At 38.9% G+C, this 13313-nt stretch overlaps 1 protein-coding gene across 4 annotated transcripts in view; it reads left to right on the top strand.

Annotated features, from left to right (window-relative positions):
• Nucleotides 1-13313, top strand: part of KDM3A (lysine demethylase 3A) — a 32231-nt gene that overhangs the window by 9965 nt on the left and 8953 nt on the right. For all 4 annotated transcript variants that reach the window (XM_086891370.1, XM_086891369.1, XM_086891368.1 and 1 more), the window contains exons 5-15: nucleotides 141-243; nucleotides 847-971; nucleotides 1440-1512; nucleotides 1590-1678; nucleotides 3816-3967; nucleotides 4963-5534; nucleotides 6762-6963; nucleotides 8398-8612; nucleotides 11233-11385; nucleotides 11600-11695; nucleotides 12024-12151. In XM_086891370.1, the coding sequence (XP_086747496.1) occupies nucleotides 141-243; nucleotides 847-971; nucleotides 1440-1512; nucleotides 1590-1678; nucleotides 3816-3967; nucleotides 4963-5534; nucleotides 6762-6963; nucleotides 8398-8612; nucleotides 11233-11385; nucleotides 11600-11695; nucleotides 12024-12151 (1908 nt within the window). The remainder of the gene's footprint in view (nucleotides 1-140; nucleotides 244-846; nucleotides 972-1439; nucleotides 1513-1589; nucleotides 1679-3815; nucleotides 3968-4962; nucleotides 5535-6761; nucleotides 6964-8397; nucleotides 8613-11232; nucleotides 11386-11599; nucleotides 11696-12023; nucleotides 12152-13313) is intronic.

Below are 13313 nucleotides of genomic sequence, written 5' to 3'. Positions count from 1 at the left end.
TCCTAGAACTGATGGGGAACAGATTAATGAGAATTGGATTTGTATGAATTGCTGCCATCTTCATTTTAAATATTGTGGGATTTTGTTAAAAGCATTATCCTAAATGCAAGCTTCTGTTCTTTTTTTTTCTCCTGAAATAGGATGTGGACAGTTCCAGGCTTTCTCTTAAAGATGATCAAAATGTAAATGAAGAAATTCAGGCTCTGGTTAAGAAACACCTTGATGAGACACGCTTGGTCCAAGGTACAAGCATACTGTGGAGCGGAAAACTGGCAGTAAATGCTCAGGTCCAAAGGGAAATCCTTGCAGTGTTGGTTTAATTAATTGGTAATCTGTTCTAGGGGATAAAAGCTTTTTAAAAATACTGATTTTACTGTCTCAGCAGTGAATGCAAAATGTGAAGGATTGTAGATGTTTAAGTTTCAAGTATTTCTTTTTTAAGAGTGTGTAATTCAGGCACATATAGATGGCCTGGTACTTGTGAAATCGATCAAACTTGTAGTAATTCTCAAAAATTTTGATTTTATTGTTTCAAGTGACCTAATTTTTTCCCAGTTTGTTTGTTTATGAATACTTCCAAGGTGTTCTATAGAGGCTTTATTTTTTAGTCAGATTTAAAATTGTTATTTTTTTTTGCCAGCTTTAAATTCTTAATGACTGGGTTTATACCAGCATATTTGTAGTTATGTGTTTGCACATGCAGGGAATTACTTTTATGGAAGGGTAAATATTGCAGCTTACAGTTTTCATTTCCCATACTGCAAGGACAAGAAAAAATCATTTTGAGAACTGTGGTGATCTTCATGCCTCCCTTGTCTTAAGCTCTTTTTTCCCCCAACTTTGTAGGTGGAAAAAATATCATTGGTTCAAAAATTAGGATTTATAGCCTGGACCCTTCCACTCAGTGGTTCACAGCTGTTGTTGTCAATGGTAATCCAGCTACAAGAACTCTAGAAGTCAACTGTCAGGAGGTAGGAACCAGTTGCAGTGGTTTACAAATGGATACGGGGAATAATTGCAAACTTTTGTTTATATCTCCAGCAACACCATTTTTATTTCTGTCTTTACTGCAATCTTTAAACGTGGGTGTCAGTGTAGTGCAGAACAATGTAACCTGAAGTGTTTCTTTATGCTGCTGGTAAATTATTAAATTACAAATGTCCTTCTATGAAAAATGAGGGAGACCTGCAATTTTTATTCCAAGAGTGAAGCAAACATGATCTTGGTTTCATTGCTCTTTGTGCAGACAGTGCTCTCAAGTACAGTTTGTTTTTTGCAGAGACACTGTCACATGGTATGTTGTTAAATTAAGCTTGGTATTCAGACAACCTAGAAGTTAAGTGTCTAAGCTTAGTCCATACCACCACATCTAAGATAAATATACTCAAATAGTTTCACCTCTCTAAATGGCTTCTTCTGTGTTTCCTGTCCTTTTCAAGATTCCAGCTTTAAAAACTCTTGATCCAGAATTAATTCATGTTGAAATCATATATGACAACAATGGAAAATGTGGTAAGACCTATTACTTTTTGTCCTTCAAACACTAAATAGGTTATTTGTGATAGACTAATCTTGATCACCTCTTTCAGATAAATCAAAAAGAATTGGGGGTGTGAAAAGGAAGTCAACTGAGAACAGTGGAAATGTTGATGCTAAACACACAAAATCTTCTCCTGAGGTAATGTCTTGCTCTGTTATATATGGCATTTTACATAATGCTTACGTCGCTTCTCAAAGCATCTTAAATAAGGATTAGATTGGAAAGTAGAATGATAAATATAATCTCTTGGAGGGTGTATTGAGTTCTTTCAAGTTTGTCTGGGCATGAATTGAACATCTTGCCTTGTGATAGTTGGAGCAAAAGCTACTAAGCCTTGAATGTTGGTGGTTTGTTAGGGGTTTTGTTTGTTGGGGGTTTTTTACTGTGCTTTTTGTGCCCTCCTCCTGCCTTGGAGTTGGTCTGCCTGGTCAAGTATTCTTGCAGTGGGAGAAAACACAAAGGAATTCTGAAGTTCATAACCTTTGCTTTTCATGTTCTTTCTTTAAGTATTTTGTACTTGAACCCAAAACCTTCAGCTGCACTTGGATGCTTTGAGGATTCAAGCTGCACAAGCAGCAGTTGAAGGTTGTTTCAGTACAGAAAGAGAATGTGACTTTTCTAGTACTCCTGTCTGATTTTATTTCTTTTGTGAGTGACCTGCCAGGTATCACTGAGAGATAAGTAAACTCTTTAAGGTCAAAAGACAGTCGGGGTAACTTAAGTGTAGAAATGCAAATGAAAAATCATGGCTTGGCTGAAGAACAGTATTTCAAACTTCCCCTGTAATTTTGCCCCAGTGTTTCAGACCAAAACCTGCATTTTAGGCAGGAGTAGCCAGTCTTCAGGAAGCTCTGGAATGGGAGGGAGGGGATTGTGTTGCTTCTCTGCAGTCAGTCCTGTATGGAGTCAGCTGTGCAGATCTGGATAATGGCTGGGTGTGTAGTCATTATCAATCTTTAACAACCTCACAGAGAACCAGCATGAGGCAACAAGCACAGGGTAAGATGCCTCAGTGAAGAGACTCTCCTGTCCTGTATTTACTGCTGAGGAAGAGCATGCAGCAGGGCAGCATGGAGTAGCAAAGGATTGCAGTTTTGTTTCCACAGCTTGTGCTTGGGTACCTTTAGCAGCTTTTGGTGCTCAGTCTGCCTTTCTTCAGTTTTCTGCATAATTCAGTCACTGAGGAGCCTGCTTGACACACACAAAGCTGGTCTGTATTTCACATTCCAAATGCCCTGCTGAAGAATTACCATGATCTGACTTCATAGCTTGTTTTGCCATAGTTTTTCCTTAAAGCAGTGAAGTTATTTACATTTCATTTTCCAGTCTGCCTTCCTTCAAAGGACTGGATCATTTATCACTTTTGTACTCTTTGGGAAATGCCCTGCAACCATTTTTTCTAAGTGCTTACAGTGAGTGTGCTTTCTAGTAAGGAAACCAGAAGCTATTTGTTACTCTGATTTTGGTGACTGTATGTGGGAGTGATTAGTTGAAGTTAATAAGTATGTGATAGTACTGATTTCTTGTGTGGAGTTAATTATCTACAGCATTTTTCTAAGAGCTTGACAGCTGTGTAATACCAAAGCAAAAAGGAAATATTTTGGAGCTGATGCTAAGGAGCCTGTAGTGTAACTTCCCAGCAGTAAGTGGAACACGTGGGAGTAAAATGTGAATGTTGGAGCTGGGGAAGGACCCCCACAGAAAAGCTACTCTTCTAAAGACACTTGCTAATTTGGTAGGCCTGTTGTATTCCTACATGAATTACAGATTTCTCAGGATGGTGATTTAATCAATGTAGGATTTCTTTACTTAGCACTTTCTAGAATTCTGGTGCAAAACTTTTCTTGCTACAAGAAAGTTCAGGTCTTTGGTAATGCTGTCAGACTTCACAGTTCTGATTTTCTATGGGATTTTCAGCTGAGCTAAGAAATTTATTTCTGACTGCCAATTACTGCAATTACTTTAGAAACACTGTTGCACTGGCAGTCACAAAGAGCAGAACTTTGTCTTCATTTCCACTTGCTTAATGCAGTTTGCCCAAAAAGTTTGTTGTTAACTGGGGAGAAATGAATTAATATGAACGGTCTTTCATGGAACTTTGAGGTTTAAATGGACACTTTAAAGTCTTTCCACCTCATGAACTAAGTGACTCTTTAATTTGCTTTATTAAACATGGTAGGAAGAGTATTAATATATTTTTCATTTCAGGCTGAACCCTGCAAAGTTATAATTTTGTTATTCTGAATTTTTCTAACTGTTAAAATCTCCCTTGCAGGTTTCTCCCAGCCAGGGACACGTGCAGTCAGTACCAACTGTGCTGGGTGAAGCACTGCTGGGATGTACTCCTGCAAATAAAGACCAAAGGCACCAAGGCCTGCCTCTGCCAGCCAACTCACCACCCAACCTTGGTGCAGAAACTCCTCAGGGGTAAGGAAACAGTTTTATGCTTATACAGATGTTTTGCTTCCAAAAATAATTCTGATTCTTAGCACAATGAACTCTGAGGTAGTTCTAAAGAGCTGTAGTAACTACTCTTCTGTAATACCAACATAGAAAAGTGTTAGACTTGCTTACCCTAGATATGTAATTTACTTCCTAATGCTGTGTTCTTATTTATCTTTAAGGAAGTGGCCCTTCAATGTGCCAGGCTAATGTCACTGCTTCATTGTACTCACCTGTAAGTGGATATACAGGTGTGGTGTCTGCTTTGTCAAATGCATTCCTTCCCTGCCCCCAAGAAAACCCAGAGCTTGTTCAGGCAGGTGTCTGCTTTCTTGCAGATCAGCTACAGGTTCTCAGTTATATTTCTGTTGAACACCAGTGCCTTTGAACTTCTGCTACCCCCAGTCATGTGACAATATGGATGTAACGGTAGAAGCAGTGTGGCAGGAAAACCCAAATTTGAAGTGCTGTTAGGGGTTTTTCTACTAGTTTTACCTCTCATATGCTGAATGTGGAAAATATAAATTTATTGAAAGGTTTTTCTGTGAGTGAGGTTTTACAGTTTCCAGCATACTGACTTGGGCTGCCAGTCAGAAGTTCCTTGAGAATCTTTCCAGAGACATGTAAATGAAATGCATTTGGTTATTCAGCAGTTGCATGGAGAAAATGAGAAAGCAACTGTTTAATCGTGAGAGAAGGTAGTGGAGTAGCAGCAATACCCAAATTTGTGTGCCTACATGGGTGTAGAGCTTTATTGTTCTAACTCTTAAAAAAAATCAAACCCAGATAAAATACCTGAAAAACACAAACCTATTTAGCCTCACACAAAATTTAAAATACTCAAACATCAGAAATTCAAAGCACATAATTAACTAAATTTCTTCTTTCAGGCTTTAAATGTGGCTAGATTGAGCAGCTGATGCTCTGATTTTTTTGATGTGTTTGTGTTTTTTTTCCCTAATTATTGCATGTTGTTTCAGCTCATGTAGACGAAGCTTACCAGAAACTCATCCTTCCTGTCTTAATACTGGAGTTAAACCACTGACAGAAGATCTGACGGCCTTTCCTAAAGTGGGGTTTATGTCTAAAGAGCAAACACAAAATCTTAGTGATCAAAATGGTAAATATACCTCTTTGAAAACCTCAAGATCTTCACCTTTGACTGATTCAGCTAATGAAAAGGGAACCAACCTGAAGAGTACTAATGACCCTTTTATGAAGGCCACAACAAACTTTCCCAAGGAATGCATTTCCATAAAACAGTTGCAGCATCCCAACCCTTCCATAGCAGTACCCAGAGGCAGTGGCACTGTTGAACTGCAGCGAACTTTAGATTGCAGACCCTCAACCTCAGATGCTCATCTTCTGTCCTTCAATGAGTGTGGGGTTAAATCACAAAGCAGCTGCAACAGCCACAGCAGCCACAAAGGAAACAAGACTGATGAACTTGCAGACATGGAGTTTTTTATTAGAAGAAATTCAAATGAGATTCTTTGTGACAAAAGTGAGAGTGAAAGCTTTTGGACTGGAACTGCCAAGATCCAGGATAATAGTAAGTGTTTCTAAAACTTCCTGTCATTTGAAAGTCGTATTTTCTAATTAGAAGTAGGAAATTTGTTATGCATGCAAAATTAGTAATTTAAATTGTGTGAGTAAATCAGGATTGAGTCATTTGTATGTTCTTTTATGATGGGAATGCAATAAACTGGAGAAACACCCTTTCCTGATAAAGGAAAAGAACTAATAATTAGTTTTTAGAAACAAGTTGTAACAAAATTTATGCAAGAACAGAACAGCAAAAGAGATTCTGTAAGGTTTTGTTTGGAATACAGATGCTGATGGCATAATGAGGCTACCTTTTAGCAACGATCCTAAATTTCACAAAAATGGTGAGGGGTGGAAGTTGTCCTCAAAAAAGATCTGTTTAAGAGGAGCTTTAATTTAAAAACTGTCATGAGAGCAAAACAAACAAAAACCCACCCACTACCACCAAAACCACTCAACCCCAAAACCACCATCCTTGTTCCTCTTTTCCACTTGGTGAGCTCTTCAGTTTTTCACATGGGACAGGAGGGGAAAGGCTGTGATGGTTTGAGGAGCTGGACTCCTGGTGTCATGTGTCCTGCTGTGCATCAGGTGATATTGCTTATTGTTCAGGACTCTGGGAATCCCCCTACATACCCGCCTCTTTTTTTTTTATATATATTTTTCCTGTTGCTTGGTCTTGGATTACCATGTGCTATTCCATAATTAGCCTGGATACAGAGCCAGCCAAGCAGTCACTGTTGTGTCCCCTGCAAGGCCTCACTGTCAGTGTAGGAGGATGGGAAATGTTTGGCATCTGTTATGGTAAGATGCTGAAAGCTGTTGCATCACTAAGGGGGAAAACAGGACTGAGAAATGGCCAGGTTGTACTCTGTTCCCATTTCTTGTGAAATGTGGTTGCTTCATGCCCTAATCTGCTTATGGCTCCAGCTCTGTCTGAAGAACTTCCTTTAAAAGCAGATGGTCTTTCAAAATACTCCTCTGTGAGAAAGTGAAAGGAGCTCTTAAATTCGGGTCCACAGACTGTGTGACTCCACTGGAACTGCACCTTGAGACTGTTCCTGCTGACTGGAGGAGAGGTTTTTGCCAACTACAAATATTTCTAGCATAACTTTGTTTCAACGTAATGTGAAACTTACAGGAAAAGTTGACGAGGATCTTTCACTAAAATACATTTGCTGGCATTTGCGTGTGAAAAACAGGCTTTTCTAATCCTGGCTGCTCTTCCCTGCAGTAATTGTTCGCAAGTCCATTTTATCTGATGCTGCTAAAGTGAAGAAGCTGCAACAGAGTGGAGAGGCATTTGTGCAGGATGGCTCCTGCAATAACATCGCCCCTCACCTGCACAAGTGCAGGGAGTGCCGCTTGGACAGCTACCGCAAGAACAAGGAGCAGAGAGACTCCACTGTCTTCTGCCGATTCTTTCACTTCAGAAGGTAAGAACAATTTAGATAAACACCTTGGAATTCCTTAAATGTGAAAGGAATGTGAAAAAAACCCAGTTATTTGGCCAGAATGGTCTCATGTAGGTCTCTGTTTCAAAGCTGTTTAATGCTGGTGTGTAGCTATAAGACCAATATACCCAGCTAATGAGTGGCTGCCTATGGTTTTTTAGCCCTTAGAAATGATACAACTGCTTCATTTGAGCAGAAAATATTTTGGCAGGACTTAGAGCTCTTTATTTTGCTGTTCTGGGCTGAGTGCCAGTCGGATAACATGAATTTACTTTGAGTGCTACAGCTCAGTAGAATTGGAGATACTAATGAGAGGGTAGATTCCATGCAGGTTTCCCAAAGTTTAGTGGTTGGACACCTGAAATGTTAAGCATGAACCCAAAGCTGTGGAAGAGTTGCAGTAAGTGGATAGGGGCTTTCAGCTGGAGACATTTAAGCTTGCCATGGAAACATTTAATCTGTACACCCACTAGAATTCAGTTTTTTGCTAAACATATATAAAAATACGGATGTGCTACTAATCTGTTGTTTATCCTTAGATTAGAGATTTTACTATAGTAAATCTTTGTATAATCTGATATGTAAGACCAAAGTAACAACAGACTATGCTAATTCATCCTCTCAGGATAACAATTCAGATTTGCAGTGCAGTTCAAATCAGATGAATCCTTTGGTTTAGAACTTGAAACTGATGAAATTATCCATTTTTATGGAATGTGAAATCTGTCAAATCTGGAGATGGCATTTGTCTGATGACAGCAGCTGCCAGCACTGTTCTCATGCCACACTTAACACTACAGTGAGCACACATTGTCATCAGAAGTCACCTTTCTTCTACAGCATTTAGTAAAAAGGTTCCTGAGCAGAACTCATGTTTTCTATTTAAGACACTACTAACAATATAGATCTCATTCTTTCCACCTACTCAGAATCACTCAAGAGTATGTCTTACTCAAATTTTGCTTGATGCTTTTTGACAGCTGCTTCCAAATGAATTGTTACTGAAATATATTCTATATTTAAGGCATTCTAACTTCTCTTGAGAGCTGTATATAGTCCTTGATAAAATCATTGCTGTTGCCATCTCTAGATGGGGCCTTAATGCTAGTGCATTTTAAAAATTGTAAACCTGATTTGGTTTTGTGTGAATAAAAAGCCACTTGTTGTAAGGTAGATTTCCTAACTAAAAACCTGGATGTTTTTAGTCTTTTTTTTCTTTAAAACAAGCAGTGTGTTGAACATCCTTAATGCTAGTGACCGATATGTTTACCCATGTCTGTTGTAACCTTTGAGTAAATTCACTGGCATACGGTAAATGTATTTGCAACTCAAGCATTGACAAATTGGAATGAATTTAAACCAGTATAGCACTTGACACAATGAGGGCTTTTTGTTCTTTTCCCCCTTTTTCATCAGGCTGCAGTTTAATAAGCATGGAATACTGCGTGAGGAAGGTTTCTTAACTCCAAATAAGTATGACCCTGAGGCTATTAGTCTGTGGCTGCCTTTATCCAAAAATGTTGTGGGTCTAGATCTGGACACAGCAAAATACATCCTCGCCAACATTGGAGACCACTTCTGCCAGCTGGTGATATCTGAAAAGGAAGTCATGTCAACAATTGAACCACACAGTAAGATCAACTTGTATTGAAATCATCTGTGTTTTTACAGCTTTATGTGAAACCTTTAGCTTCTGTATGAAAATTGTGTATATTTGAAAGTATCATATAAGACTTGAGTGTCTCTCTTCTCAGAGAGGGAATGGTTAAGAGCCACTGTGAGCTAGTGTCAACAACTCTTTGCTCCTCAGAGGGAGGGGGGAAGGGAAAGGTAATTCCACCCTTCTTGGTCAGAAGTTGTTTCTCAATTTATCAAATTACTTTTCCTGTTACAAAGTGGTAAAAAAAAAATGAAGTCACCTACCAGGTAGCTGACAACAAAATCTGTTCTTGGCATAAAAATGAAATAAATATTTTACTTTGCACAGGTTCTGTTAGATTGCTTTGGTCCTATTTTATTGGAACTGCATCATGGACCTAATGCTGTCTGTCAGTTAAAGAGACTTTTTCCTCCACTTGCAAGTTTCCAGTAGCACTTTTAGAAGTGATTTTAGAAGTGTGCAGCCCAACTGGGCATAGACCAGAGAGGTGCTGGTGATGGGGTAACTGATTGGGGAAGTTACAAACACAGGGGTTTGGCCACATCAAAATATTTCTATAGCAAATGTGACCAGACAAATGGGGAAATCTGTGACCTTGCATATAGAATGACTCCTAAAACTATTTGTTTTCTGGATTTTAAGTGCATGACCAGGGTCCAGCACAGTTTAGGAGATTGCCGCTGTCTGCTGTGTTTGGGGAGTGTTGACATTAGATAAAGATCCTCTGTTTGGCAGTCACTCCACTGCTCTGAAAGAGATAAAAAAGCTGAACAAGCTTGAATGCCCTTCAAAAGCAAGGGGAAGACTTGAGATACCCCACAGGGAGTATTTCTGGACTATTACCTTGGGCTGCTTGGAATCTGCAAGCTTTGCTCTTCTCTTGACGTGCAGCATGTTCAGGCCTGTGGAACCAAGTTATCTGTAACTGGAGTGAGATATATAGACTGGAATAGAGAAACAGTTTTGGGAGGGTGAAGCTTTGGGTGAATTCATGAAACAAAGGGGAGATGTGGTGTTTCTTAATAACAGAGGATGCATCTGTTGGCATAGCTACCAGAAACATCCTCTGCTTAAAAAAGATAGATATGTGTGAGTTCTGGAATTGGCTTGAAAGGAGCAAAATCTCATTAATTCATCTTTGATTTTATTGCCCTGACTGGCTATAAAAAGAATTCATTTTCATTAATATGGAGGTTATTTTGAATTCCCTGAGCAGGAAAGGAGTAATTTACAGTCTGGTTATGTGGTGTTTTTTGAACAGTTCAGTGGGAGTTTCAGCACAGGAAAAAGGGAGATTCTTCTGCCACCCTGCCTTGAAGTTATGGTAAATTAAAGTGTATTATCCATGTGAAGTAAAAAATTGACCAGTGTAGAAAGAACAGCTTGTTAGGTCATGTTGTTCCTTGGCCACCAAATGCCAAAAGGAAACAAGATCAAATTACAGAGAGGAACCAAAAAATAGAAGGAGTAGAAAGGGAAAAGATTCAGGAAAGATAGGAAATGGCATTCAGAAGATAAGAAACCTTCATCCTGTTTGGGGGAAATTGAAGGGTTGACCTAGAAAATGATAAATATAGTGCATGTTTTTAAAAGGCAGAGAAGAACAGAGCTGGTGATATTTAGACCTGTGTCTCTTGGAAGAATTCTGAAGCAAGTAGTCAAACAATTTTTACCTCCTAAAGAACAAAGTGTGCAAAGCTATTCCAGTGTTGTTCCATACATAGTCAATGGGCATTATTCAGAAGAAGAGCAACAGATGTCTTGGATCCTGGTATGGTTTTTTTAGCATGTATTAGGACATGATCTCTCTTAAGTTGCTTTTAAAATTAAGAAACATTGTGGGCAGGAAAGTTTCAGAGAATTTACAAGTGTGGAAGGTAGTAGGAGGAGGCAGGTGTGTGCTTTTTGTCTTGTCTAGTTTCCTAGCTGGCAACATAAGGAAATGGAGATCAGGCTAAAATAGTTCTTGCATAATCACAGATTCACAGAAAAAGAACGCAGTTCTGGGAGGGCTTGCAATTTTTTGCAAGATACTGTCAGTGTTTGCGATGTTTTGAGTGAACTGAAGAAGTGGCTTGGGATGAGGAAAGGGGAATATAGTGGATACATAGGAAATCTGAACAGCAGCAGTCAGTGCTTTAGAGAAGAAAATTCACCATTCTGAGAAGGTCAGATAAACACAAACACATAAAACCTCCCAAAAGGAAGACAGCTACTTGCCCACCATGCTACTGAATAGAGAACAAGGACGAGCTGGTGCTGGCAAGCTACACATTAAGCTTAGCTTGCCAGCAGTACCTGAATTTATTCCTGGAGTAACTGTGGTATTTCTTCTTAGGAAAATGTCAGGAATGTGCTTGTTAACTTGGGAAAACACATGTCAGGAATAAGAGCAGTGGTTGGTGCTGCACAGGAGGAAGCAAACTGATCTCAATTGCTTGGACTGTTGTGTAAGAACAAAAGCATTTTTTGGAGTTTCAATACGAAACCAAGTCTGAGTCACATCACTGTAGTTTTTAAGTGACTGTAGGAACATGCAAATACTGGATTTGTTTGTACTAACACTTTGACTGTCCCGTTGCTGCCCACAGGACAGGTGGCCTGGAAGCGTGCGGTTCGTGGCGTTCGTGAGATGTGTGATGTCTGTGACACCACAATTTTCAACCTGCACTGGGTCTGCTCCAAGTGTGGCTTTGGTGTGTGTGTGGATTGCTACAGGATGAGGAAGAAAAGCTCACATGAAGGTGGGAGTGCATATTACTACCTGAAACAAAGGGGGAAGAAGGGAAATAAAATCTGTGTTGAACTTGGAAGTCAATGGCAACCTTAAATGAGACCAAAAAAAGCCTTCCCAACCAAAAGGACATGTTGTAGACCTGTGGTTGGGTACATCAGTAATAGTAAAATATGTGGCTTTCCAGAGTAGTAACAAAAAAATGTAATGTTTTTGTTTTACAGATGATGACTCAGATACTTTCTCTTGGTTTAAATGTGTGAAGGGGCAGGCACATGAACCAGAGAATCTAATGCCTACACAAATAATTCCTGGAAAAGGTACTGGAAATATTTCATCTGCATAAAAATATGCTGTAGGATTTTGCTGTCTTTTATGTGTTGTTGATATTGTAGTGAGTGAGGTTTGATTTTAGTAGTAAAGTTAGTAAAAGCTTAAAATTTATTATCCAAAGACAGGAATAGCATGTGTGTTTAATACTGTTTTATTATCTTTGACCTTTACATAGAAGTAGCAGAACTTCTTGTTTAATGATGAACAGTATTCACGTTATTGTTTGTAAGCACAACACACAATTTCTTAGAAAGTCTGAGTGACTGCTGGATGTTGTGATTACATGTGAGCTCACTGATGGTTCTCTCCCTTCAGCTCTCTACGATGTTGGTGACATTGTTCACTCCGTAAGAACAAAATGGGGAATAAAGGCAAATTGCCCTTGTGCAAATAAGCAGTTTAAAGCACTATCAAAGCCAGCTCTAAAGGAGGATTCAAAACAGGTATTGTTACTGCCTCTATGTCTGTGCAGTTAAGTTTGTGTCAGTCTATTGCATGTTCTTGAAGCCACTGCTAATTTGACTTTTAGGATGCCAGCCCTGACCTCTGTGATAACCCCACCACATAGTTAGAATTTGTATTCACTGTTCATCTTTCTGGTTCAGTTCTTGAAGTTTTGGGGGAAAAATCTCATTGTGTTCCTTTGACACTGGGGCCTCAGTAGTTGACCTATCCTTGAAAAAGGCTCATGAGGATATGTAGAGCAAAAATGGAATTAGATTGAGAGATCCCTTAAGAGAAGAATATGAAGAACAGATGAGTGGGAATGGTTTTGAAGTGTAGGCTATTCCTTGAGTCCTGGAGATACAATACATGCAGCATCTAAAAGAGTTAGTAAGGTGGAAGAGCACTGGGATGCATAAAAGAACTAAACATGAAAAAAATTGAGATTTAGAAGAGTGTGGAAAATCACTGATTTCTCTGGCAGTCTGGTAGTTTTTCTTCTCTGTATATTAAAAAAAAACCAAACAACCAAACAAAACAAAGGAAACCCCACAAGATACATGTATTTATAAATGAGTGTAATATTTTTTTTCCTTTTGAAAACAGAGCACAAATTAATAGTTTAGGTTGGTGGTATCTCACAGGAAATGGGGTGAATTTAGTGATTTTAATTTTTAGATGTTTATTCATAGCCTTATCTTGAAAATAAACCTTACCTTAAGTGTAAGAAGCAGGTTGGACTTGATTTTGTTGTAAGTAATGAACAGAAGAGAAAAAATATTTCAGTTGTTAAAAGTGTGGAAGATAGTTATGTGAATCAAAAGTTTGTATCCAACTGACCTGGCTTCAGTCTTCTGAATTAAGATTGCCTGTGATTGTGGACAAAGAGCTGCATTAAATTTATCTACTCATCTTTATAGAACTAGTTACTGCACTTGTTGTGCAAGGATAAGCTCATTAAAGGTTGAAGGGATTTGTATTATGTCACGTTTAGAATCCTTGGCAAGCATCAGCAGCCAGTGAGAGATGACATAGAGAATGTAACAGTAGGCAGACAAAAGAGCAGAATAATATCTGAAAATATTATTTTCAGAGAGGAAAACCACCAGTCACACAGGAATCCCAGGGCAAAGCTGTTCTGGTTAGTCTGTTCCTAGGACC

Source organism: Cyanistes caeruleus, chromosome 5 (assembly GCF_971803275.1).
Source record: "Cyanistes caeruleus chromosome 5, bCyaCae1.hap1.1, whole genome shotgun sequence".
In the NCBI taxonomy this organism is placed as follows: domain Eukaryota; kingdom Metazoa; phylum Chordata; class Aves; order Passeriformes; family Paridae; genus Cyanistes; species Cyanistes caeruleus.
Note: the sequence above shows the minus strand (reverse complement) of the source record. Positions and strands in the feature narration are given on the sequence as shown.